Source organism: Mesocricetus auratus, unplaced genomic scaffold, assembly GCF_017639785.1.
Source record: "Mesocricetus auratus isolate SY011 unplaced genomic scaffold, BCM_Maur_2.0 Super-Scaffold_100008, whole genome shotgun sequence".
Lineage (NCBI taxonomy): Eukaryota > Metazoa > Chordata > Mammalia > Rodentia > Cricetidae > Mesocricetus > Mesocricetus auratus.
The window spans coordinates 55,015,287-55,042,275 of NW_024429192.1; the positions used below are offsets into that span (position 1 = coordinate 55,015,287).

At 44.8% G+C, this 26,989-nt stretch overlaps 2 protein-coding genes across 2 annotated transcripts in view; one reads left to right on the plus strand and one right to left on the minus strand.

Moving 5' to 3' along the window:
• Mix23 (mitochondrial matrix import factor 23) overlaps window positions 1–1,708 on the minus strand; it is a 19,684-nt gene extending 17,976 nt beyond the window's left edge. The window contains exons 1-2 of the mRNA XM_040750851.1: window positions 1,601–1,708; window positions 867–1,040 (exon numbers count right to left, since the gene is read on the minus strand). Coding sequence (XP_040606785.1) covers window positions 867–917 — 51 coding nt within the window. The 5' untranslated portion in view covers window positions 918–1,040; window positions 1,601–1,708. The remainder of the gene's footprint in view (window positions 1–866; window positions 1,041–1,600) is intronic.
• Window positions 1,339–26,638, plus strand: Fam162a (family with sequence similarity 162 member A). The gene is made up of 5 exons (XM_040750852.1): window positions 1,339–1,540; window positions 16,645–16,767; window positions 19,100–19,208; window positions 23,303–23,411; window positions 26,393–26,638. Exons 1-5 carry the CDS (start codon window positions 1,507–1,509, stop codon window positions 26,483–26,485), a joined length of 468 nt encoding a protein of 155 aa, XP_040606786.1. The 5' UTR covers window positions 1,339–1,506; the 3' UTR covers window positions 26,486–26,638.
• Window positions 26,639–26,989: the final 351 nt, after the last annotated feature.

Below are 26,989 nucleotides of genomic sequence, written 5' to 3' on the forward strand. Positions count from 1 at the left end.
AAAAGATATGCCAAGACTGGTTCTGGGTAACCAGGTGTTTTGATTTTTAACTCGGATACTTATTACATCTTTTGTCAAATAAATCGATTTGATGAGGTTACCTTCAAGAATACCACTATCCACAAGCTATTCAAAGTAGTAAGATTATTACACTTAGGTCAATGATGACACCTGAAAAGAATTTTCACTACCGTTAGCTAAAACTACACTTTCAAAGCTCGTGGTCTTTTAAATTCAGCTCTAATAGCAGAACATGTCACCAGTAACTTTTGGTGTGAGTTGATCAACATCTACATCATTATTCTTGAATTCTTGGGTGAGTATTAAGTTCCAGATCTTTGATGCTTTTAGTACAAAAAGACACTTTTTTCCCCTTAAGTGTCAGGATCAAGAAGGCAATAACATAGACCAGATATTAGAATTAACCCTCCCTCCAAGCTTCCAAATAGTCTGCCTCACCAAACAGGGCACTATACCAAACATTTTGTTTTATGAAGTACACAAGGCCTTTTTCACTTCTCTCCCACAAAAGCTCAACTTGGAAGTGGGAGAGGAATGGCAGAGGCTGGGAACTAAGTTCAGGGAACTGCTGAACTGTTACAATCCCTACCCACAGCTTCCCAGCCCAGCTTTACCACTCCGGAATAACAGGCCAGGGGACCTCATGGCACCTCCCTGCACTGAGCAGCCACGCTCTCCAAGGCCACCCCTAGCCCCCATGACCTCCAAAGATTTCCCTAAAAAGAAAGGTCTCATCCGCCTGCTTTTCCCACAATTTGTCCACACTCCCTCCCAGGCCAAAGCACGAAACACGATCTGGGGACAAAAGGCTGCACAAGCTTGCCACGTGAGGAAAACCTCATCACCTGGAACTCGGCGAACTCTTCACAGTTCACACCGCCACTGGGCGCCGCCATATTGGACAACGGCGAGGACCCCGCCGCTGGCCAATCACCGTGGGGCAGAGGTGTCCGCGGTGCTGCCTGATAGCAAGTAGTGGGAGCCGGGAGCGGGGCTCGCCTTCCTCCACCGCTCTGTGCCTAGAGCATAAGGGTGCTTGTCAATGAGGAAGGAGATCCCAAAGAAACGTCGAAAAACAAAGGCGTCTGGGACGGTGAGGGTGGGCAAGCGATAAGAATGACTAAATTTGTTTTTAAATAGCTAAGTGGAAAACTGGCTTCCCTCACGGGTATTCCAGAAGCCAGCACGCCCGTGGGCCCTGGGCCTCGAGTCCCTCCGCGTGTGTGATTCACTGGCACAGCCCTAAAACACTACTCAGCCCTTCACAGTTGGCAGACATCACCCTTTCACCTCCGTCTTCATGCCGGGGCAGGCTAGGCGCCTCGCCGCGTCCTCCACCCTTGGTGCACGTCCCTCACGCCCGCCGCGTCACGTTCGTTCGCCCCGCCCATCCCGCCAGCGCCCTTCCCACGCGGGCACTCGGTGACATTGAGCGCCAGCGCCGCGGCCGCCGAGGGGTGCTGTGCGTCGGCGGAGCAGGCGGCCATGGGGAGCCTCCGCGGCCTGCGCCTGGCGGCTGGTGAGATGCGGGGCTGCGGGCGGCAGGAGGGAGCATCACCGGTGGGGGTGTCCTACTTACTGCCACCGTGGGAGGACCGCAGCGGCTAAGCAGAGGTGGGGAGGCTGGCCGAGACCCTGGGTCTCATCCACCCAGCCCCCGTCTTAAGTGAGTGCCTAGATGCTTCCACCTGGTCCTCGTCCTCCTGCGAGCACCTGGACAGAGTTATCTCTGTAACTTAGGCTTTCCGTCCTAAATTTCCCCCATCCGTTATTCTAGTTGAGCCTTCCTCTCAGCTGCTTGTTCCTCCCTCATTAGGTGAGGAACTTAAAGATCTCACAGAATACAAGTAACTGTTTTCTTAAGATGTGGGTGGGAGTACATTACTTTAAACAATAGTGCGATTAGGTGCTTCGATTTTCTTAGGGGGAAGTGTTGTGTTAATGCAAGCTCTGGAGCCTGTTTTCTTAGAAAACATCGGAGCGTTTGGGTGTTTTCGAGTCTGGTAAAGAAAACATATCCCGCCTTGGGGAAATCTGGAGAGCCTTGGAATTATCAAGTTGAGAAATCAGTGGGCCTTTAGGGGAAACTTACTCCTTTGATCATCTTTCTGAACTTTCACGATATATAATCTTTTGTTCCACGGCATCCCGTCGCTAAAGAGTTATTTAATTTTTAAAGAAAGAATAGCCCCGCTTTTTGCTATTGAAGCAATGCAGATGCACATTGTGAATGCAAATGAAGCAATGCAAAGAATGGCAAATGTAGAATACTTTTGAGGAATAGCCAATGAAAAGGTCAGATTTTACTGACTGGAAGACCTGTTTCTACGGGACAGCATTTCCTGCACCCCTAAACACTAGCACCCACTCTGCTTAAAAGAAAGAGAGAGAAAGAGCCCTCATTCTATTACTTGTTCTGAATTGTATTGGTTAGCATCTAATTCATCTAAAATCTTTTGTGTACATTTTGATTAAGTATTATGAAGTTTTCAGCAGAGTGGGCAAAAGAAAATCAACAATCTGTAAGTTATTCAAAAACCACTTAATACTTGAAGAAAGTCTGACAGTAGTTACTTTTTTAGACTTGAGACTGTAGCACACATCATGGAAATCTATTTAAAGTGTTTCCACAGATTTCTGATATTTTGGAAGGTTGCTGTTGGGCCCTTAACCAAGACAGAATTCCTTGCACAATTTAGCAACAATTTGTTTTACTTCTGATGGGGGAACATTTAATAGCAGACCAAGGATATTGTGAGCAACTGCTTCCAAGTGATGTGTAATGTCTGATGTGTGGTGAGCACCTTCCAGTGACGACTTCTACTTTACCTTTTTTATTACTAAGTGCTTTCATGTACATTACCTGATTCCCACAGCATCCCCCTCAGGTCTTATTATTCCCTCCTGTCTTTACAAATAAACGTAAGTCACAGAGCTAAATAAACTTGTCTAGCACCTCTTGGTCAGAAATGTGAGCGCCAAAGGGAGGCAGTGATTTTGTGTTATGTCACACAGCCAGGTGGGGCTTTTTTTTTTTTTTTGAGATAATCACTGTATAGCCCTGGCTGGCATGGAACTCACATCTGTCTCCTTAATATGAGCTGGAAGTCATGAAAGGCTGAAATGTTTGTGAAGTGGGAGTATACTTTATACGCAAGTGGACCTGACCAAGTATGTGATCAAAGTTAGAGTTTAATCTGGGCATTATCTTCTTATCCAAAGTATTTTTCGGAATAAGGTACTCTTCTGGGTGAATGAAGTTTTAGATGCCCCTAACTCATTTTTACAAAGTCCAGCTGTGCTTTAACTGCTCTCCTCGGCAACCTCGGGTGGACTCCCTTCTCAAACAGCATAGTTGTTTCTTGTTGTGTGGATGTAGTTGTAGATACAGATCAAAGTTGTTGACTTGTAATGTTTGTATACCATCCCAGATGAGAGGTCTTGTGAACCTCTGAAGTCACGCTCTGACATCTATGAATGTGTACGAGCAAGAGGGAGGGGCCATGGCTTCCTTATGTTCCTCAGAGCAGTGCGGGTTCTTTTAAGGAGCAGTAATAGAAGAATTGGAGGCTAAATGGCTTCTCTCCCACACTACTGTGGCTTCCCTGAGCACCAAGACTAGCTTTGTCTTATGCTTACTAAATTCTCAGCACTTATCAGTATCTACTAGCACATATTGCTTTGATGGAAGGACACTAGGAAATGTCTTGGATTGAGCAGATATAAATAAGGTGAGTTTTCACATCTCTTCTCGGAAAGCTGAATAAAATAGATACAACTTTTAAAACATTGTATCTTTATTTAAATGTGTGTGTGTTGTATGCAGATGTTTGTGTGCATTTTGTGTCCCTGTGAAGGCCAGAGAAGGACGTAAAGTATCCTGTTCTATCTGCTTTATTCCCTCACTGAACCTGGAGCTAGGCTGGCAGCCAGCAGACCCCCATGATCCTCCGATCTCCACCCCTCACAGTGCTGCTGTGACAGCACTAAGTAGCCACACCTAGTTTTTACATGGGCACTGGGGAGGCAAACTCAGGTCCTCATGCTTGCCCGGCAAGCTCTCTTTTTATCCATTGATCCAACTCCTGCTCCAAGACATTGTATCCTTCAGTAGGGTGATTAGATAAAAAAAAAAATGAGTGGACTTACCAGAATGTTCTTCATACCTTAGCAAAGTTTTGTTGTCCTGTGCTCCATTGACTTGTCAGCTTTTACAGTGACCTTATTTTCATTGCTATTAAACCCATTTCCCAGAGCACTGAAGAAATATTTTAGAAGTCCTTTAATCCCTTAATTTAAATAGATGAGGGAACTTACACTACTTTTTGCTTCTTGAGACAGGGCCTCATTATGTAACCCAGCTTCCCTGGAACCCTGAGCTTGTTTCCAGTGAGCACCACCACCCCTGGCTGGAGGAAGAAACAAAAGGCTTAGGAAGGGAATTTACTTGCTAAGGGCCACATGGGTGCTAAGCTGGGACATGACCAATATCCGGCTGCCACTCTGATTTTATTTCCATTCCAGTTTGCTCCTGCGTTGTTCTTTTATTTGTTCTTGCTAACCAACCCTAAATGAGATCACATCCATTGTAACTACTACAATTTTGACTTATCATATTGCTCTAGGTGATGCCAACAGGTTTCTGTTTGAGCATATACTGTGTGCCCCACACACTGCTCACTTCCTAGGGCAAGTTTATTACAGTGTATAAACCAACCCATGTAATGCAGCTAGAGGGCATATAGCATGTATTAAGCTCTAGATTACAGACCAGATTGTGAGTGCTGCTGGGCTGGGTCCTGCTAGTATTGTGCACATCCCCTCAACTTCAAATGTGGTAATGCCAAATTGGCAGCTTGAAATCTGCTGCATTGAGAGTTACTGGTAAATACTATAGGTCTGAGATTCCCTGCCGCTTTTTTTTTCCTCTCAAGAGCCAGGATACTGCTGACCTTAGAATTTAGAGAAAGGGAAAGTTTAATGAGATGGGATTATCGACTGAAGGCTTCATTGAAACAGAAAGGGCTATAGTGATATGAGCAAAAAAGAGGAGTAGTTTTAAGTCTGGAGAAGTGTGAGGGAGGGAAAGGCAGCAAGGAAAAGCTCAGATTACCTTGGAGGCAGCAGGAGAAAGGGTGTGAGCTTGTAAGGAATTAGAACTAGATGGATTTGGGCAAAAAAGAGAAGGCTTCAAAGCATACATCTTTTTTTTTTTTTAAACTGGAAAATTAACAAGCAACTGGATGCATTGTTGCAACCTGGGAAGATGCTACATGTGTGAGGTGATGATGGAAATGGCAACAGTGCCTTGAAGAAAGTAATGATTTAGGAGGCTTGGAATATTTAAGATAGCTTGAGACTAGAAGAATGACTCAGTGATTAGGAGTGTTTGCTGTTCCTGCAGAGGACTGAAGTTCATCTTTCAGCACCCCTAACTTCAGATCCAGGGTATCTGATGCTGTCTTCTGGTCTTTACAGATACTTGTATTCACATGCACATACATGCATACCTATAATTTTTTAAAAATTAGATACTATATTGTGTGTGCGTTAGTGTTTGCCTGGCTGTATGTTTGTGCACACATGCATGCAGTGCCTGAAGAGGCCAGAAGAGGGTGTCAGATCCCCAGGACTGGAGTTAACAAATGATAGTGAGCAACCAGGTGTTGGGAATTGAATCTGGGTCTTTTGGAAGAACAGCCAATGCTCTTAACACTGAGTCATGTCTGTAGCCAAGATAAGTTTGTAAGATGAGATCTATAAATTTCAAGTGCCTGTTTATCCTAAAATCTGACCTGAGGCACACTCAAGGCCAGCTTGAGTAACATAAGACCCTGCCATAAATACACACACGAGAGAGAGAGAGAGAGAGAGAGAGAGAGAGAGAGAGAGAGAGAGAGAGAGAGAGATGGATGAAGTTGGGCAGAGATGTATTGCTGTGTTGTAGGTGTTACTCTGTTGTTATGGGTGAAAATGAGACCTGCCAGTTAAATGAGAAATAGATGCCATTATTATGAATCTAATTATTTAACTAGAACGAGGAGTCCTTCCAACAGTAGCACACAGTAACTGTAGGGCAGAACCTTGGGGTCCTGGCATAGCTTAAGAATAGGAAGTGAAAAAGAGAGGATTAAGAAAAGATAGGGCTGGTAAAGTGGCAAGTAACGCTTGCCACTGAGTCTGCTGACCTGAGTTTGCTCTCTGGGACCCTTCCAGTGGAAGGTGAGAACCAGCTCCTGGAAGTTGTCCTCTGACACACACACAAATAAGTAAATATAAAAATAATAAAAACTTAGATCGTTGAGGTTGGAGGTAAGGGAAAATGTGCTGGTTAGTTTTTGTCAAATGGACAGACTAGAGCCGTCTGGGAACTTCAGTTGAGGGTTTGCCTCCATCAGACTGGCCTGTTTGTGAAGCATTTTATTGAGTAATGATTGATGCGGGAAGGCCCAGCCCCATGTGAGTAGTGCCAACTCTGGGCAAGTGGTCCTGGGTTATATAGGAAAGCAGGCTGAGCAAGGCAATGCTTTCCGGTCCTTCCTCTGCTCCCTGTTCTGAGTCCCTGCCCTGACACCTCACTGTGGTAGACTGTAGTTGGGACATGTGAGCCAAATAAACCCTTTCCTCCCAAGTGGCGTTGGTCATTGTCTTATCACAGCAACAGAAAACAGAGTAGGACAGGACAGAAGAGATGGTGCTAGATAGTGGAGGGAGGGGTTGAGTTCCTGAAGAATAAGATAAGTAGAATTCAGTGGCCACAAAGGTGGGAAGGGTAGGGGGAAATAGGCTAAGGATGAGGATGTTGGTTCAGCCAGATGGGGAGCACTAGTTAGAGCATTTCAGTGAAGTGCTTGGGAGGAAACGTGTGGATGTGTGTAGTGAAGCGAAGGTAATCAGTTATTCGTTTAACCTGTGAAAGGAAGATTAATATTTTATTTATAGGACCTGTTGAGGGCCTGGAGAGATAGCTCAGCATTTCAGAGCACTGGCTGCTCTTCCCAAAGTCCTGAGTTCAATTCCCAGCAACCACACGGTGACTCACAACCATCTGTAATGAGATCTGGTGCCCTCTTCTGGTGTACAAGCATACATGCAGGCGGAAAACTATGCATAACAAATAAATAAATCTTAAAAAAAAAACAGTAGCCAAATTAGTTAAGAAATGGCAAGAAGAATATGTATATGCAGGCAGAACACTGTATACATAATAAATAAATCTAAAAAAAAATGGTGAATGTTTTCTCCAAGACAGTGGACCCTCCATTTTACTGTGACATGAGACAGAAATGCTCACTGTCTACTGGTTGAAATACATAAATTTCTTCTGCCTTCCTGAAAGCAACTTGTTATATGATGAACTTTAAGGGGGTAATTCTGTTCTTTGACCTTCCACTGTCTGATTCTTAGAAGATGATCAGAAATACCATTACAGATGTTTATAGAGGAAGGTGCAGCATCAGAATGCTGAGGCCAGAGGTTTACTTAAACTCAGGAGTTCAAGACCAGCCTGGGCAACAGTGACTTCCCCTATTTCAGAGAGAGAAAGAGATAGACTGAGACAGACCGGGTGTGATTAAATCCAGGTATTTCTGATATCCAGGAATAGTGTTTGTAACTTTTTGCCATAATCAAGATATGGTATCTGGTTACGAAAAATAGGTTGTGAGCACAAGAAAGTCTGGAAAGAAACGTAGGACGTTCTCTGGGAACTGTGACAGGCAGGGCCTTCACATCTGTACTGTACCTTGATGTACCCTCAGGTTCCTGTAAGACCTTTATGTATACAGGCGGTTTTGTTCCTGAGATGGGCCTGTGCTATCTGGCAGGAAGAAGGAGACAGAGGTGCTGACAGCTAGGCACAGTGTTGCTCAGGAGGGTCCCAGATGGAAGGAGTCACTAGATCAGAAAGAGGGATTTGTGTTCTTCTGAGCCTGCTGGGAAGGGTGAGAAAAACAGATGGCATTGGAAGCCTGTTTTCTGTCATAAGGTGAAAGCCAGCACCTGAGGTCTTCAGAGTTTCAAGCAGCCACTGTTGGGAGTGTGCAGGCTGTGGGGTGGGAGTGGGGGGCAAGAAGAAATGGTTGATCTCATTATAGCTGACCATGAGATTCTAGTAGCATTTTAAGACTTTATTAAAAAACTGGCCAGGGTCCAAAGATTATTTATAAATTTGTGGGTTTTTTTCAACTCAGAAGATTTTTCCCATGAATCTGATGTTACAAATGATAATCAGGAGTTCAGCCAGCCTACAAGACTCAGTGTCAGTCTGTTCTCCTTCCTTTGTTGTTTCTCATCTCCTGGTCCTTCCCTGAAACTACAGCTCTCCTGTTTGCTGCATGTCATCCACTGGGGCTGTGGTGTGGAACCCTGTAGGAGGGTTCCATGCCCAGGCCTTCCCCTCCGGCTGCTGTGTCCGATTCTGCCTTCTCTTCAGGCCTGCCCTGCTTTCTGCACTGGTGATTGTTCCAAAAACACTATGCTCTCTGCTCAAGCTGCTCTGCGTGTTTGGCAGAGTTTTTTTTGCGGGGTGGAGGGGGTGGCAGATGAAAAACTTCTCAGGTGTAGTGGAGCATGGGGAGCATAATACACAGCCAGAGTGAGTGGGTCTGCCGTTGTCACTTCAGTGTCCTTGACACAGCCGAGCAAGCAGCTCCAGAAGCAATGGCACACACAGAAGCAACGCAGACCAGAGTTTGAAGACAGGAAGAATCCATCCCTTATCAGAACAGCTGCAGGTGTCAGTTTCCAAGCCACGGGGTGGAATCTGGAGAAAGCTCAGTGCACATTATAGAAAGGAAGGTTTGCTTACTTCATTGTTATGAGCATTTGAGGCAGCTCGGCTTTGCTTCTGTGGAAATTAAATCAGTGACTCTCTGTTCCTGGGGGTTTTGTGGACCAAAATGCCTGTATGTAAAATATGTAATTTCTGTGACTTACTCATTCTTTTAGGTCTACTGAGTACTTATAAAATTTAACATACAATTTCAATAAATTTAAAAAAAAGACAGTATTAACTGATGTGTAGGACTTGGCTATGAGATTTACACAAAGAATCCTTCTCAGATTTTCCCTTTCCTGTCACAACTGTAATAGCATCAGCAGTTTTAAAGAGATTAAACAAGGGCCAATATGAGAACTACCTAGTTATTTGTTAAGTTTTACAGTTGTATCCTGGTGCTGTAGTTTGGCCAGTGGAGTGGCTTAGGAGTTAAGAGAACTTGTTCTTACTAAGGAGTCAGTTCCTAACACCAACACGGTGGCTCACAACCTCTGTAACTCTAGTTCCAGAAGATCTGATGACCTCTTCTGACCTCTGAGCATCAGGCACGCACCTGGTGTGCATGCATCTGTGCAAGCAAAATACTCACACCTCAAATTTAAATACATGTATGTAAATTTAAAAATGCTTCCCAAAACCAACTTGGGGAGGAAATTTGGCTTACACGCCTCCATCACAGTCATCAAAAGGAAGCCAAGGTAGGAACTCAAAGCAGGTACTGAGGATTATGGAGAAACGAGGCTGCATATTAGGACCACTGGGAAATTCTGAAAAGTATTGGTGGTAGGTACTGACCTTGGCTGGAAGGAGCTGTTTCTGAGTTTCTGAGGCAAAAACGTCCCTCTCCCATGTCCCGTGGAAAGGTTTTGTTTGTTTGTTTGTTTTAGGAAGGTTTGCAGCTGGCACTGAGAATCTGCATCTCTATGAAACTCCTGAGAAACACTGCCCAGACTTCACAGTGTGCAGCATTGATTTCCAGGTGCCCGTCACACAGTGAATCCTGGGCTGCTGTTGAAATGGAGATGGGTGTCCACATTTGAAAAGTAAACCTTCGTCTCATTCACAGTGTGGATTTACATCGTATGCATCTGAGTGGGAACCAGCCACACTTTTGTTTTGCTTTGTTTTTGAGACAGGGTTTCTCTGTGGAACAGCCCTGACTGTCCTGGAACTCTAGGTAGACCAGCTGGCCTCTAACTCACAGAGATTGACCTGTCTCTGCCTCCCGGTGCTGGGATTAAAGTCCTGCAGCACCACACCTGTCGAGAACATCTGGTGTTAAAAGTAGCCAGCAGTGCCGGGTGGTGGTGGCGCACGCCTTTAATCCCTGCACCCTGTCTTGAAAAACCAAAAAAAAAAAAAAAATGTAGCCAGCAGTTTGCTCACCAGCGCCTTATGGGCAGCTATGAGCCTTCATCTGGACTTCCTGCTAGGGCTCTGGGGACTGAGCACTGGTCAGCCAGGGACAGCCAAGGCTTCAAGTGCACCCACAGGGTGAAAGGGCTGTTTTTCTTTTGTTTTGTGTGTTTGTAATTTTGATCCACCAGAGAATGGAAAATTTCTGCTTTTATATCTGGGGTAATGTGTTTTATCTCTTAGGGACCAAAAAGGAAAGTCTTAGTGAAACTTGGCTTGTTTGTGCTCTCATTTTATTATAAAATCAAAAACCACCATCTTATCCAGTAGCTCACTACTGTTTTCAGCAGTAACTTTTAAAAATTACTCATACATTCTAATTTGTATAAATAATCATGTGTGTATGTTTGCATCAGCGTCTATCCTTTGGCGAGGTAGAAGTTGCTGTCATATAGTATGAAGTGGCAGCAGTAAGGAAAGTTGGCGAGATGTTTCTGAGCTAGGTAAATAAGTCTTCAAATCCCTAGCCCCGTTTTTTGTCCCAGGTACCTCTCTGACTTCATATTCTACTTCTCCCAACGTTTACAACCTTCTGCTTTCTCTGGCCTCTTTGTGGTCCCTGAAGCTACAAGTGACATTCTCAAAGAGATTTTCCTGGCTAAAGTGTCACACACTCATTTTAAACACACATATATGTTGTGACCTGATGACTCCATTTATATTTTCCTTTCTGGCATTTAGCTTCTGGCATATAAATGTGTGTGTGTTCACACTAGGATGTAGGTCATAATTGCACAGATTTTTATTTGTTCTATATATTGCCAAAAGTGTCTTGTACATACATAGTATATACGTGGTATTATCTGCTGGGGGAATGAATGACTGTCTCCACATGCATTTCTGTGGCTGATGGCCCCTGTACACTCTGCAGGCTAGTATTTTTGCTTTTATTATTACTGCTGACCTGAGTTAGTGGCCATCTGTCTTCTGTTCTCTTTGGAAAGGAGCTGCTTAGGAAACAATTCCTGCCTTTACCCCATTTTCCATTTAGAGACCAAAGTCTATCTAGTGAGCTCCAGTTAACCTTGCTCCTGTTTAGCCTTCCAAAGGGTAGGACCAGGACAGCATTGTATGGGGTGTGTCCTTGTTAAGTCCCTTTAAGCCAGTGGCTCCCTGGTTTAACCGAATCCACTAGGTACAGCTGGGTCAGGCACTTAAAAATGGTTGGAATGGTAAATTTTCTGTAACGTGTTTTACCACCACTGGCAGTGGTATGGTACTAGGTTCTGAAATCGAAGTCCTGCCAGCAGTGATCCTACACCTTAGGAGTTGTTAGAAATGCACATTTCTCGTGAGTATGGTGGTTCATTCTCTTATGCCAGTGCTGAGGGGGATTGCTGTAAGTTCAGAGCCAGCGTGGGTTACTCATGAGACCCTGTGTGAAAAGAGTGAGGGGTAGCCAGGCGGTGGTGGTGCATGCCTTTAATCCTAGCACTCGGGAGGCAGAGGCAGGCGGATCTCTGTGAGTTCGAGGCCAGGCTGGATTACAGATCGAGTTCCAGGACAGCCTCCAAAGCAATACAGAGAAACCCTGTCTCGGAAAAAGAGAGAGAGAGACAGAGAGAGAAGAAAAAAGAAAGAAAGAAAAGAGTAGTGAGGGGGGAGAGAGAGGAGAGGAGGGAAACTATCGGTCAGTAGCTGTGTGGTGTGTTTCAAGCAGGCCCACAGCAAACTCTGACTCCACTGAGGTGTGAGGATCTCGGCAGTGTGCATGTTTGTGTGTCCATTGAAGAACCGATGAAGAGCCTCATCTCACACCTCACAGCTTGGCAACTATCAGTCAGGACTTCCGGCCCCTTAGGTAGCTGAGAAGTGCTGTAAAGATTACCTTTAAGTGAGGTCAGAACATGAAGCAGATGTGTAGAGCCTGCCGCGGCTCGCGCGACCTGCCAAGTGTTCTCATGTGTTTTTCCAGCTATCCTCAAGTCAGCCCTGAGGGAACAAGCGACAGCAGTTGCAGCTCATCTCATTTGCCGTGGGTACACCTGCCTGCCACCCGTAGGTGGCACCGAGGTAGTCACCAAGGTTGCTGCAGAGCTGCTGTGCTCAGATCCGGAAGTAAAATGAGTAGGGTCTCTTATGAGCGGGCACTGTAGGTGGCCCCAGTGTTTGCCAGAGGGTCTGACTCTAATGTATCCCGTAAGGACCTTTGCAAACCTGCTGCTCTGTAAATGAAAACTGCCGAGATTTTGTAAGGCCTTGTGATCTGAAGAGCATTTTTTCAAGAAAAATGAACTGTGCTAAGAGCCCTGAGATTTGGCAGGCTCATTCAGTTCTCACGTCAGCGTCACGAAGCAGCCTGGACACCAGCAGCTACAGCCAGTTCTAGCTGCAGCTGGCCAAGGCAGAGGGGTTAGTGGCTCCCCACCCAGACTCCAGACATTTTCTGATCATTTGACCTGTGTAATGGCTTTTTAGGAAGCGTTCACTACAAAGCTTGTGTTTCACCTGATTCTGAGCTGTGCAAACAGTTTTGTCTCTGGGATGTTTATGAAAACCTGTCCGTGGTGCTTGTCGAGTGTAGTGCAGAGGATGACCTGGGTATATGCAAACATTTAGAAGGAAAAGTTAGGGAAGGTGTTCATTGGGGCCTGGCAAGCAAGCTCTGGGTGCTGCTGGAACGGAGTTCAGGACAGTAAATGCATCAGGAAGGGCCAAGGAAGGCTCAGGACTCAGCCTGCCTCACTTAGGTTCTGTGGAAGCAGGACTGGAAAGCTGAGGGAAGGATGTGAGCTGACTGCTGGGGTGAGACATGCTCCATTACCTCAGAGCCTGGCAGCAAAGACTCCCAGGCTTGTCAGTGGGAGACTCTGTCTAATTCTTAGCCGACACAGAAGTTTCTGTGGCCAAATGCATGAAGAGTACAAGGTAGTACTAAAAATAATCGTATGCCTCAAATTACTGAAACTGAGTCAACATAATTTTTTTTTAAAACTCTGACCCAAGGAGCTAGAGAGATAGCTCGGCTGTTAAGAGCACTGGCTGCTTTTCCAGCGGTCGTGAGTTCAATTCCCAGCAACTACATAGCAGCTCACAACTGTCTGTAATGGGATCTGATCCCTCATCTCTCTGATACCTTCTTCTGTCATGCAGGCATACATGCAAATTACATATAATACATGAATAAATAAATCTTTTTTTAAAGTGACCCAAACACTTAAGAACAATTAGAACTAATCCTTTAAAATCTTTAAAAAAAAAAAAAAAAGAGGAACGGGCTGGAGATAGTCCCAATATAAAGTGCTTACCTGGTATGGCCCAGGACCTGGATTGAATTCCCAGTAGGGCACCAAAAAAAAAAAAAAAGAAAGAAAAGAAAAGAAAAGTAAGAGGCAGGTAGTTAGGAAGGAAGGAAAGACAAGACCAGAGCTTTCAAGCAGGATGTGATGGTGTACACCTGTAATCTCAACACTTGGAGCCTGGGGCAGGGGATTGAGAGCTTGGGGCCAGCCTGGGCTACATGGTGAACTTCCCATCTTAATTTATTTAACAGGAGAATGTAAAGGGCAGCTTTTCCTTGCTAGCCGCTTTGGTATATCCCCCGCCAGTTGCCTGGGTTCTGCTGCTTTGTAGTCCCCAAATAAACACACAGGAGGCTATATTAATCATGAAGCTGTTGGCCTTGCTTGTTTCTTACTGGCTAGCTCTGACTTAAGTAATTACCCCATAATTGTTAATCTAAGTATTTCTCTTACCGGAGAATAGTTCCGGGCTTCCTACCCCATGGCGGTTACATGTTGACTCTCCTGTGTTTCTCCTTCCCAGAATCCTCCTGGACTCCTAGTCCCACGTATCTAGATTCCTATTGGCTCAACAATGCTTTATTGATAAAAGACTTCCCCAACAGGAGAACATTATCCTGATGCCATGCCAGACAAAGACATCAAAGGAAAACTACATACAGCCTCACGTCCCTTATAAATTGGATTCAGGAGTCGACACTATGAGTTAGGGGAGGGAGGAAACAGTGACTGTGGTCAGTGCTACCTCTTACTCCTCACTGTCCCAGACTCTGAGACTCCCAAGCAGGCTTTCTACTTTCTAATCCTCTAGCAAATGCATGTTTATCCATAGAGCTGTGAGTGCTCTCCAGCACAAAGGGGTGGTCTTTGGCCTTTGCTTTCTGCTTCCAGAGCACCAGGGAGTGCCAGTACACAGCAGGTTCATCGCCTGCCCCTTCCTGCTGGCTTTCCTGCTCACTGGTATTTCCTAGGTGCTCTGTGTCCCTGGACCTGGGCCCGTCTGCACTCTCCTGGCTCTCAGGTCTGTGTTGGACCTGCTATCTCATGTGACCTCACACTTGGTGACTCCCCTTTTCTCCCACTCCCATCAAACTTTCTGGTTGTCTCCACTTTTAATTCTGCTTAATCATTGATTGGTTAAATTATTCATACAGAAGGTAAAGGCTTCTGACCAAGATGTATTTCTTAAAAGTATTTAAAGAAGGTGTCCATTTCTTAGCTCCACTGGCCAGTTTTATGTCAACTTGACACAAGCTAGAGTCATCTGAAAGAAGGAACCTCAATTGAGAAATCCATAAGATCAGGCTAGAAGGCATTGTCTTAGCTAATGTTTGATGGAAAAGGGCTCAGCCCCTTGTGGGTGGTGCCACACTACAAGGAGCAAGCCAGTAAGCAGTACCTGCCTCCAGGATTCTGCCCTGTTTGAGTTCCTGTACTGGAACTAGAATGTAGAAGGGCAAGCCAAATTAACCCTTTCTTTTCCCAACTTGCTTTGGTATTTCATCCCAGCAATAGAAATCTTCACTAAGACACAAGAAGGCTTAGCAATGGTGACAAACCATGAATATCCTACAGGGTCTCTAAAAACATTCCCCAGATCTGTTTGGAAGAATGTTTAATTTCAAAGTAGGGTGGGAACTTTCAAAGTGGGTCTGGAACATGTTGTCAGAGAGGAAGGGAGCTGTCAGCAACCACTGATCATGTGTTGAAGGAACTCAGGAGCCACCACAAATGTCCCTCCTAACCAAAAATGGGAACATTTAAGGACTAATGGAAGCACTACACATGTTATGATGTGGGCACTCGCTACAATACTTTTAAAAAGAAATCACCTAGAAGGGTGTAAGGGGACCAATGCCTGTGTAGTGTGTGTGTGCTTATTCATGAAAACATTTATTCCATGATCCTGTTAAACCTGTTTCTAAGAACAACCAGGTAATGCAGAAAAGAACACCACCATCTTGCAGTCCGTAGTGAAATCAGAAGTAGGGAACAGTTGCCTTTACTGCTCACAAAGGAAGGATGGATGAGCTTTGAGGGGGTAGCCTGGGCTGGTAGACTTCTGGTCAATTCACTAAATGACAAAATTGGCATGTGGGTCTTGGGGTGGGGTAGGAAGGAGGCTTACTGTTTTGAGACAGTAATATAGCCTTCAACTCATTCTGTAGCAGAGAATGACCTCAAACTCTGATCCTTGAGCCTCTGCCTCCCAAGTACTAGGATTACAGACAAGTGCCACTATGTCCCAAAGCACCCAGGTCTCTGTGTTGTGCAATAAGAAGCACAGGCAACCTTGCTTAAAAAAACAAAACAAAACTCTAGCTCAATGAACCTCATCTGCCTGTCTTTAAGAGACAGAGGAGTAATACTGCCAAGCTGTAATCATGACTAGACACCTGTGAAAAGTACCTTTGGAGAATTTACTGATAAAATATTATGCTGCAAATTTAATTTTTTTTCCTTTTGGGGGAGGGTGTTGAGACAGGAATTCTCTGTGCAGCCTTGGTTGCCCTGGAACTCGATCTATAGACCAGACTGGCTTCAAAATCACAGAGATCTGCCTGCCTCTGCCTCTGCCTCCCAAGTGATGGGATAAGAGGCATATGCCACCCAGCCAAAATTTGTTTTTTAATCAGTAAAGCAATTATATTTTGAAACATCACCAAGCATACACCTTAGTCACAGTCATGTCCCCTACACATGTGCAGCTTATGTACTTTACATATATTGTATTTTCTAAATGAGCTAGCTTGTGCTTTCTAAGAGAGCTGAATTTTTGCCTCTTTTGTTTGTTTGAAGCAGAGTAACCCAAGCACATCTTGAACTCAGTAAGTAACCCCAGCTGGCCTTGAATTTGAATGAAATCCTCCTGCCTCAACCTTGCAAGTACTGTGTCACCACACCCAACTTTTATGAGTTGATTTGTATTTTATGTATATAACTGAAAACTTACCGACTTGTGCTTTGTTCTTGGGGGTGGGAGGAGTGAGACAGTGTCTTGCTGTATAGCTGGCCTGAACCTCACTGCAGAGCCCAGGCTGACCTCAAACCTCTGATGATCGATCCTCCCAACCCTCCCTCATAAGTGCTGGGATTACAGGCCTGGACCACCACATTCAGCTACTTGCAACTATTTCCTGAAAAGATATCAGAGTTCTCTCTGAAATATGTTTCTCTCTTTTCTAGGACATTGCTTTAGGCTATGTGAAAGAAATGCTTCCTCGTCTCTAAGGCCTACCAGGAACACTGACTTGAAGAGGATCAACGGATTTTGTACCAAGCCACAGGAAAGTCCCAAAGCCTCAACCCGTAAGTGTTTATTGCTTTATGCATTTATGGACTAGGTAGACCCCATCCCCACACCTTAGACTCATTTGGCATCAAAAGAACTTGAAGAGGTAGGCCAGTGTTCCTCCATCATGCCCAGTCTTGTAGCATTGCCTGTTGGGGAAGTCCTATGCATTTGTCAATAAAGCACTGTCTGGCCAGTAGGGAATCTAGATAGGAGGGACTAGGAGTCCAGAAGGACTCTGGGTAGGAGAAACACAAGAGTCAACATGTAACGCCATGGGGTAGGAAGCCCGGAACTATTCTCCGGTAAGAAACATACTTAGATTAACAATTATGGGGTAATTACTTAAGTCAGAGCTAGCCAGTAAGAAACAAGCAAGGCCAACAGCTTCATAATGAATATAGCCTCCTGTGTGTTTGATACTGATGCGGCTCTAGAACCAGGCTGGCGGGAAGGCTCCTCGCAAGGAAAAAGCTTCTCTTTACAATTGCCTTCCTTACTGGGCATGCATTGGTTGTGTTCACAGTGCACAATGGAGAGTGTGTGTGTGTGTGTGTGTGTGTGTGTGTGTGTGTGTGTGTGTGTGTGTACGCAAACCACAGGTGAACATCAGGTGTCCCCCTCAACCATTCTCCACTTTAGTTTTTGAGGCAGGATCTCTCACTGAATCTGAAGGTCACCCATTTGGCAAGACTGGCTGGCCAGCAAACACCTCTGCCTCCCGGGTGCTGATGTTCTAGGTGTGCACGTCACCCCTGGCTTTTTCTTTGAAGTGGGACCTGGGGATTAAACTTGTGTCCTCATGCCTGACTGAGTCATTTCCCAACCATATCAAGAGATTATGTTTGGGATCAGATATAATGAGGCTAAATTCTGGGTTTGGGCCTGACTACAACTATATCTGTTCTATATACCTAAGGTCAAGCCGCAGCTGCGGGAAGGAGGACAGTGCACAGCTGTACCGAGCCAGCTGTGCTTGTCTTCAGGCTTCTTCTGTGGTTGCAATTGGGCTCTGCAGGCCATAGTGAACAGAAAGGACTTAAAACATGTTCATTCCCTTCAACCTGATGTTTCCCTTTTCAAGATTCAGGATCTGTCCTAAGCAGTAATCACTATATATGGGAAAGGCTGGGAGTGTAAAGATGTTATATATGTATAACATATATATATAAAAGTCAAACTCAAAATGGTTACATGCAGCTGTTGGCAGTTTTTTTTTTTAAGATTTATTTATTGTGTATACAGTATTCTGTCTGCATGTATGCCTGCAGGCCAGCAGAGGGCACCAGATCTCATTACAGATGGTTGTGAGCCATTGTGGTTTCTGGGAATTGAACTCATAACCTCTGGCAGAGCAGTCAGTGCTAATCTCTGAGCCATCTCTCCAGCCTGGACTATAAACACTGTACTATTGTGGAATGTTACTTATCTATGAATATATATATCCAGATATCAGATTTTATACTGTATGTGAGCACAAACCTTATACATGCATATAAAGTGCATGGTCATGCTCACCCATATAAAGCTGAGAAAACATACCCAAATTAAAGTATACTGGTCACTCTATAGTAGTTGCGCTATGAATTGTTTTAATTTTTTGCTTTTTCATATCTGTTCTTGGGAGGCAGAGGCAAGCAGATCTCTGTGAGCTCCAGGCCAGCTTGGCCTATCTATATAGTGAATTCCAGACCAGCCAGGCTTATATTTAAACAAGAACAAAAAGGTGTATCCCAAATCCAGTGAATTCCTCAACTTGGTGTTCAATGTCTGTTAATGTTAATGTTATCTAACCATACAGCCGTTTTCTTTCTCTGCTGGAGGAGACAGGCAGCCTCCTGTCTTTTCTCACACATCCTTTCCTCCCTACCTCTTCTTGTGGCATTCTTTCCACTTTATAGTGGGTAGGGCTTGTATTTTACCCTGTTCCTCATGGTGCTGTGGAATGTCACTTGAAAACAAGGCATTCTGGGGGCTGGAGAGATGGCTCAGAGGTTAAGAGCACTGGCTGCTCTTCCAGAGGTCCTGAGTTCAATTCCCAACAACCACATGGTGACTCACAGCCATCTGTAGTGAAATTGGATGCTCTCTTCTGGTGTACAGGTGTACATGCAGATAAAGCACTTGCATACATAAAATAAATAAATCTGTAAGAAATTGAAAAAAGAAAGAAAGAAGACAAGCCATTCTGTGCACTCCTGTTCACATCACATGAAGCTCTGGATCTGCCTGAAGTCTCCTGGTGTTTCCATTAACTGAATAACTAAAGGACACAAACAGCATGTTTTTTTCTGTTTATTGATTTAAACATTAATCTCAAGCAAGACTCTTTCCTGGTTTTCCCTACAGAATCTTACAGACACAGAGTGCCGCTTCACAAACCCACGGACTTTGAGAAGAAGATATTATTGTGGTCAGGGCGCTTCAAGAAGGAGGAAGAAATCCCGGAGACGATCTCGTGAGTGCTGGGAGGGTTGTACGCAGCCCGAGTTTCTCACTGGTCTCTGGAGGGGAAAGCAGAGTGTGTTTGAGCTCTGTTTAAAACCTTTTGACCAGATTTAGAAACATACTTCATTCTCTACATGTTTTCTCATCTTTGGCAAGTACCCAGAACAGTCAGTGTTGGAAAGCTGTTTCGTGTGTCACCTAGTGACTGATGGACCTGCTTGCTTCTGAACCCAACTGATGTTTAGTCACACATCCTCGTTCCAACAACGTGGGAGACAATAACATGCGCTGAGCTTGGCATAATGATAATGACTACATCCTACAAAACACACTCAGGAATTGGCCTTGGGTGTGAATAGTATTTTGATGCAGCAGCTTTAGTTTGGGTCTTAAACATCTCCAAATGCCCACACATGGCAGAACTCACAGAAAGTGGTAGAAACTTTAAAAGGTGAGGTCTCGGGCCTCAGCCAGGTGGTAGTGGTGCACACCGTGAGTCCCAGCACTCAGGAGCCTGAGGTAGGCAGATCTCTCTGAGTTCAAGGGCAGCCTGGACTACAGAGTGAGTTCCAGGACAGCCAGACAACCCCTGTCTTGAAACTGCCCCCCCCATCCCCATGGCCCTAAAAAGAGGTGAGAGCTCCTGGTCCTCCTCAACTTCCGCTCTTTGGCTTCCTTTGAGCTAAGTGTCCCCACCCTCTCATACTTCAGCGGGATGCTTGGCCTCCATAAGCCTCTCCCTCTTCATATGCTGCTCACATCCGATATCCCAGTAACCAGGAAGTGGTTTCTTCTTCACCTGCCTCCTTAAGCCTCAGCTGGAATCTAGACTTTTTCAGAATTTCTAAGTGATATGTGCAGGTTCCTCTAAGGCAGAGTTTTGCAGCCTTAGCTAGCACTGTTGACACTGGACTGGAATATTTTGGGTTTTGTGAACTGCCATGTGTACCGGAGGATGTCTAACATCCCTGGCTCTGCCCTCTAGAAGCCAGCAGTACTCTCTCCAAGAGTGTCCCTGGACATTGTCAAATGTCCCCTGGGGGCAAACCTATCTCAGGTGGAAGCAGTTTCAGCCTTGTGCTAAGGACCCTGACTGGCCAGAAATGAAACTCTCTCCCCTGTGGGCATCCTCCTCCTCAGAGTGAGGGACTTCTTGCAAGTTCCCTGTCAGCAAGAAAGTATTCCTGGACCTTCTGTCTCTGGGTTCAAACAGCAATATCTTTTCTAGGTAGAAAGGACGCATCTGCTTCTGCTCATAGAGCCCTGCTGCTCTTGCTAGCTGAGCTAGAGAGTGCACTGTCACCCCCAGAATTATCTCAGCAGGAAAGCCTTAGTGCTGCTTAACCCAGTGACAGTGCCCTCTTCTGAGAAATGGGAGTTTACTGGAAATAGTGGGGACACTCTGTTCTTGCTTTTGCCCTCGTTTCTTGATAATATCCCATCTAAAACAAGATGATCTATACCTGGAGGGGGTGGGCTGTGATTTCTGCTGTTAGGATCCATAGTGGTGGGGACCGCAGGCAGCAGATACATCTCAAAGTGTAAGCAGGAAATAGAGAGGGTGAACTGGGAAAGGTGTGTGACCTTTAAGACCTCAAAGCCTGCTCACAGTTTCACACTTCCTCCAACAGGCCACACCTCCTAATCCTACCCATACAGTGCCACTGAGAGCCAGGCTGATCCAAGGCTTTCTTATAGGCCCTGAAGAAAGGACAGAAAGAAGGCTAGTTCTCTGTGCTTATCCAGGGGCAGCATGGCAAGGTCTAGTTCAGGCCCAGGGTCAGGGCCTCAAAGGTCTTATGGTTTTAAATGCCCTAGACTATGAGAAGACCACACAACCACCACACAAGTGAAAATGGTTTGGTTTTTGTTGTTTTTTATTTGTTTGTTTGGCTAGTAGGATCTCAGATGATTTTAGTTGAGTATTTAAACAATTCACTATCTTTAGAAGTTGTTCCTGGTTCCTACCATCCTATGGGCCCAGCTTCAATGCCTGGACTGGAGAGCTCCTCATACAATCTGCTTTCCAAGTCCCAGCTCTTACATCACACTGTATATGTGGCCTCCTCCATGGCAGCCTTTTAAAGCCGTTGCTCTTGCTTATTGTAGATGGGAGTTTCTGTCCTGCCAGGTCCTGCGGCCATTTAGTCCCTAATAATCACACAGAGGCCTAATTAATTATAAACCATTTGGCCGATGACTCAGGCATATTACTGGCTAACTCTCTCTTAATTATTAACCCATAACTATTAATCTGTGTTCCTCCACATGGTTTTACCTTATTGGTGATGCCCAAGTCTCTTGCTGCCTCAGCAATTACATGGTGTCACCTTTTCTCTGCCTACTACCTTTCTTTATCCCTGTTTGGATTTTCCTCCTGGCTAAATCCTGCCTGACCATTGGCTGAAACAGCTTTATTCATCAACCAATAAGAGAAACATATGTTCACAGCATACAGAAGGACTTCCCCCATCAGCTTATGTTCAATATTAGATGTGCTAAATATTGGGGAAAGGAAGTAGAAACCAGTCCAATCCCTTTATTTATTTATTTTTCTGAGACATGGTTTTTCTGTGCAACAACCCTGACTGTCCTGGAACTCACAGAGATCTGCCTGCCTCTACCTCCTGAGTGCTGGGATTGAAGGCATGTACCACCACCACCTGGCTTCCTGTCCCATTATTTAGAAATAGTCTCTCCTATACACACCTGCTGGGGAGACCCATGTGTCCTGTCTTGCTCTTCTAGGTACCACAGTAGAACTACAATCCACTACCTTCCTACAGAATCACAAAGATAATAGCCTTCTCTCATTTAATTTTAATTACATATTTTCATTTAGTGTCCTGGGGTGGTACTCAAGACACAGCATCTGTGTAGAAATCAAACAACTTACGGAAGTGTCACTACCATATAGGCCCTGGAAATTGAATTCAGGCCACTGGGCTTGGCTGCAAGCACCTTTACTTACAGATCCATCTTGTTTACCCAGCCTTCTGTTTTGACTCTTGCACATTATGCCTCTTTGCTTTTGTCTGTCAAGGCATGCAGGTCATCAGTCAGTGGGAAGATTAGATAGGCTACATTCTAGGTACTTGCCAAAAAGCACAGGCTTCACCCCACTGTTGCTCAATTTTAGCAAAACCTTCATGACAAAATTAACATGAAGGGATCATTGTTTAAGAGATTCTTTCCCTGGCTTAGGCAACCTCAAATCTATTTCTGGGTTATAAGACAAAGGAAAAAACACTAGATTAGAGGCTGGAAAAATACACAGATGTGCTTGAAACAAAGCCTAAGGTTTGTTTTACTTTTGTTGTTTGTTTTGAGACAGAGTTTCACTCCATAGTCCTGGCTGTCTTAGAACTTGCTATGTGGAACAGACTGGCCCCAAACTTACAATGTTCCTCCTGCCTCTGCTTAGGTTAAAGGCCTGTACCACTATTCCCAGCAAACATAGGTTTTGTTATGAAATGCACTTTTAGATAAGTTAATAAAAATGGAAAGACTTCGAATTAATAACATAGTTTCTAATTCCACCCCCCATCAAAAATCAGAGTAATCAGGCTGCAGAGATGGCTCCAGTGGTTAAGGGCACTGACTGCACTTCCAGAGAATGGAGGTTCAATTCTCAGAACCCACATGTGGCTTATAACCTGTGTAATAGGAGATCCAAATCCAACACCCTCCTCTGACCTCTGACTCAGACACAGCATGCACAGCAAAGCACCCATGTACATAAAGTTTAAAATGGGAAAGAAAACTGTATTACACAAAGAATATTAACTCTTCCATTGTTTGTTTTCTTTCTGAACTATATTTTTGTTATAACTTGAGCTCATAGCAGGACTTTTTTAGAAGAGAAGAATGAGTTCCAGGCCAGCCTGGGATATAAAGTAAGAAAGACCTCGCATCTCCAAAAACAAAAAACAAAGACCTGTGAACCTGGCCCACAATCCCCAAGGTGCTATGAGGTCCCTAGGTCCTAGCTGCTTTGTGTTTACAGACATCACTATACTTTTAACTTATGATGCCCAGAACATTTCGTCCTGCTGCAGATTCAGAAAGAAAAGGGTTAATCATGTTTTCTCATTCCATCATTAGGTTTGAGATGCTTGATGCTGCAAAGAACAAGATCCGAGTGAAGGTCAGCTATTTAATGATTGCCTTGACAGTGGCAGGATGCGTCTATATGGTTATTGAGGGCAAGAAGGTAAGAGGGGCTGCTCTCTGTCTCTGCGTGCTGTCCCCAAAGCCAGGAAAGCAGCCATCGGCTCCTCCGTTTGGTCTGAGAAGGGGTAGCCACTTTGTACCACTTTCCTGACTACATGCTCACTGCATGCCCCGCTCTTCTGAGTGGTGACCTCATCGGCACCTCACAACAGCTTTGCTAGATAGATGCTACGGTGACATGAGGAAACCACAGCTTAGGAAGCTTTAGCAGAGGCTGGAGGGGCTCAGCACACAGAGGCACTTGTGCACGGGCCTGGTGACATGGGTTCAATCCCTGCATCCCACAAGATGGCAGGAGAGAGTCAGCTCCTGAGAAGTGTCCTAAAACTTCCACATGTACTCCATAGCACATGTGCCTGAAACACAATGAGTAAAACAATTTTTTGTTGTTTTTGTTTTTTGAGACAGGGTTTCTTTGTGTGACAGTCCCAGCTATCCTGGAACTCACTTTGAAGACCAGGCTGGCCTGAAACTCACAGAGATCCACCTGCCTCTGCCTCCCAAGTGCTGGGATTAAAGGCATGCACCACCACTGCCTGGCTAAAACAATAATTTTTTAAAGTTTTGGCAGCTTACTCTAAGCCATGCATCTCCATAATGCCAGAAGTAATTTAAACCTAGATGTAATTGAGGTGAGAGTAAGATTACTCCCCAGTAGTGAATGTTTGTTATGCAGCAGAAACTGTTTAACTTACTGGATGTGAGCACCTGAAAGGGGGGAGCTTTCTCATCGCTCTGCTATATACTGAAGAGACCAGAAGCTTATACATGTACCATGCACCCCCCCAAAAAAAGAAAACCAAAACTTTAGATCTGGTTTTTCATGTTACCAAATGATCTATTAAACTGTCTTGTTATTAAGATATAATTACTTTGGGGGCTGGGGAGATGGCTCAGTGGTTAGGACTACTTGTTCCTAGACCCGGGTTCAGTTCCCAATACCCGCATGGCAGCTCACAACCATCTGTAACTTCAGTTCTGGGGGATCTGGTACCCTCTTCTGACCTTCACAGGTATCAGGCATGCATGTGGTTACATGACATACATACAGGCAAATATTAATACCCATAAAATAAAAATAAGTAAACTCTAAAGTATGTGTGTATGCTTTTAAATTTAAGAACACACTTTGACTATCATGTCTAATTCTATGTCATAGCTTTCACATAGAGACATCCTTTAACTGTTGTTACATATTAAAAAGATTCTTCACCTGTAATGGTGCACTCCTTTAATCCCAGCACACAGAAGGCAGAGGCAGGCAGGTCACTGAGTTCAAGGCCTGGTCTACAAAGTGAGTTCCAGGACAGCCAAGGCTACACAGAGAAACCCTGTCTAAAAAAATAGAAACAAAAAAAGAAAGAAAGAAGAAAAAGTTTTTCTGTGGAAGTGCTTGTCAACTGACCTCCTTACCCTGAGCAACTCCAGAGTGAAAAGGAAATGAACTCTTGGCTCCCTGTGCCTTGCAGTCACAGAGAACACTAGCCATTTCGATGCGGCCTCACAGGAGCACGAAGGGGCAAGGGCACTGACCCGAGGGAAGTTCTCTGGAAATGAGCCCATCCCGCTCCACTTTTCCTGTCTCCCCAGCTGACCTCTCCTTCACAGTTTCAGACTGGAACCGTCAGAAGCCTGCGGATAGACATGTGGATTTCTAGGATGCTGAGAAATGCTTGATGTTAAAGATGTGCAGAAGCTGGGGCTGGAGAGATGGCTCAGAGGCTAAGAGCACTGTCTGCTCTTCCAGAGGTCCTGAGTTCAATTCCCAGCTCCCACATGGTGGCTCACAACCATCTATAATAAGATCTGTTCCCTCTTCTGGCATGCAGGCAGAACACTGTATACATAAATCTGCAGAAGCCGGGAAATGGTGGTGCACGCCTTTAATCCCAGCACTTGGGAAACAGAGGCAGGTGGATCTCTGAGTTCGAGACCAGCCTGGTCTACAAGAGCTAGTTCCAGGACAGCCTCCAAAGCCACAAACACTGCCCCAAAAAACCAATAAATAAATCTGCAGAAGCAAATAATTCCCCTAGGATGTCCTCCAGCACCTTCTCAGGGTGTGTGCTAGGATGAAAAACTTTAGAGCTAAATGTCATTAGAAGAGATAATTACCATTATGGTTTGTCCTTACCATTGACATTCTTTCCCCCATCTTTTTCCTCCTCCCACCAGATTCTTCACATGTGAAATAACATGGGTGTCAGAAAATCTCAGCTTTGGTGGCTGCAAGATTCACATACTTGACCTAAAAACTGCTCTGATTAATATAAGCTTCATAGAGATTAACAGTTCACATTGAGGGAAGCAAGAAAAATGGAGGGCTGCTTCCCCCACTGCCATTTACTTTAGAAGGGTGGATGGAGTTTGGGGATAGATAATTCCAGAAGTCATCAAGGGCAATATTTTGGTAAAGCCTGGGATTCCAAAAGCTGATGCTTTTATTAAAAGAGAAGAAAGGTGGGCCGGGCGTTGGTGGCGCATGCCTTTAATCCCAGCACTCGGGAGGCAGAGGCAGGCAGATCTCTGTGAGTTCGAGGCCAGCCTGGTCTACAGAGTGAGTTCCAGGACAGCCTCCAAAGCCACAAAGAAACCCTGTCTCGAAAAACCAAAAAAAAAAAAAAGAGAGAGAGAGAAGAAAGGTGTTAGAAATTATATACATAAATTAGGGAAGGAGAAATAAAATGAGAGAGATGGAGATGGAATTGTGCTCTGCATTATAAAAAAGAATGAAGGATGTGAGGAAAAAGAGAACAGGATTTGGAGAAAGAGGTTGTAAAGGCAGAGAAAGGAGAAGCATGTACTTCTCAAGTCAGAGAGGAGAGAAGGTGTGTACAGGGCACTACTGTACCTAGCATCCAGGGAGCTGACCACTTCCGGTCTGTGCCATTGGGTCAACACAAGGGAAGGACATACTCCTTAACGTGGCATCACTGTCTCTTCAATTTTGTTTCCTTTTAGGCAGCGAAAAGACACGAGTCTTTAACAAGCTTGAACCTGGAAAGAAAAGCCCGTCTGAGAGAGGAGGCAGCTATGAAGGCCAAAACAGAGTAGAAGTGTTTGTGCTGGATTTGGAAAACCTGAGAGTAAGGTTGCGATAAGAAGCCTGCATTGGAAAGAATGTGATGCGAGATCCACTTTGCAGACACAGATTTATTCCACATCCCTATTTCTGCTACAGAGGAACAAATAAATTTTCTTAAAGAATGACTTGTCTGTGTTTTGATGATTTGATCCAAGTAAAACATAGCCTCCCCGCTTTTCAGAGAAAGTAAAAAAGAGGTAACTAATTTCAAATTAATATTAACTGTTTTTGAAGCATCAGGTACCCTACCTAACTTCTACTCATATACCAAGGCTGACATACCCTCTGAGACCCAAAGAGTGTGGGTCTTCTCTGGTCTGTGTACCATGTCTGAAGGGACAAGAAGACTAGCTGGGTTCACTACCCAGATACTTGTTTGGAAGCCAACCTTCCAAATGCCAGGGTGCCTTTGGGGAGACTGGTTCCCAGGAAACTCAAAAGCAGCCAGACAGCATACTATTGTCCAGCATGCC

Excerpts from the sequence above, each read along its gene's own strand:
- Fam162a (XM_040750852.1), top strand. The coding sequence starts at position 1,507 with ATGGGGAGCCTCCGCGGCCTGCGCCTGGCGGCTG. Across the intron at positions 16,768-19,099 it reads AAGTCCCAAAGCCTCAACCC|AATCTTACAGACACAGAGTG; the intron begins GTAAGTGTTTAT and ends TTTTCCCTACAG. Across the intron at positions 23,412-26,392 it reads TGGTTATTGAGGGCAAGAAG|GCAGCGAAAAGACACGAGTC; the intron begins GTAAGAGGGGCT and ends GTTTCCTTTTAG.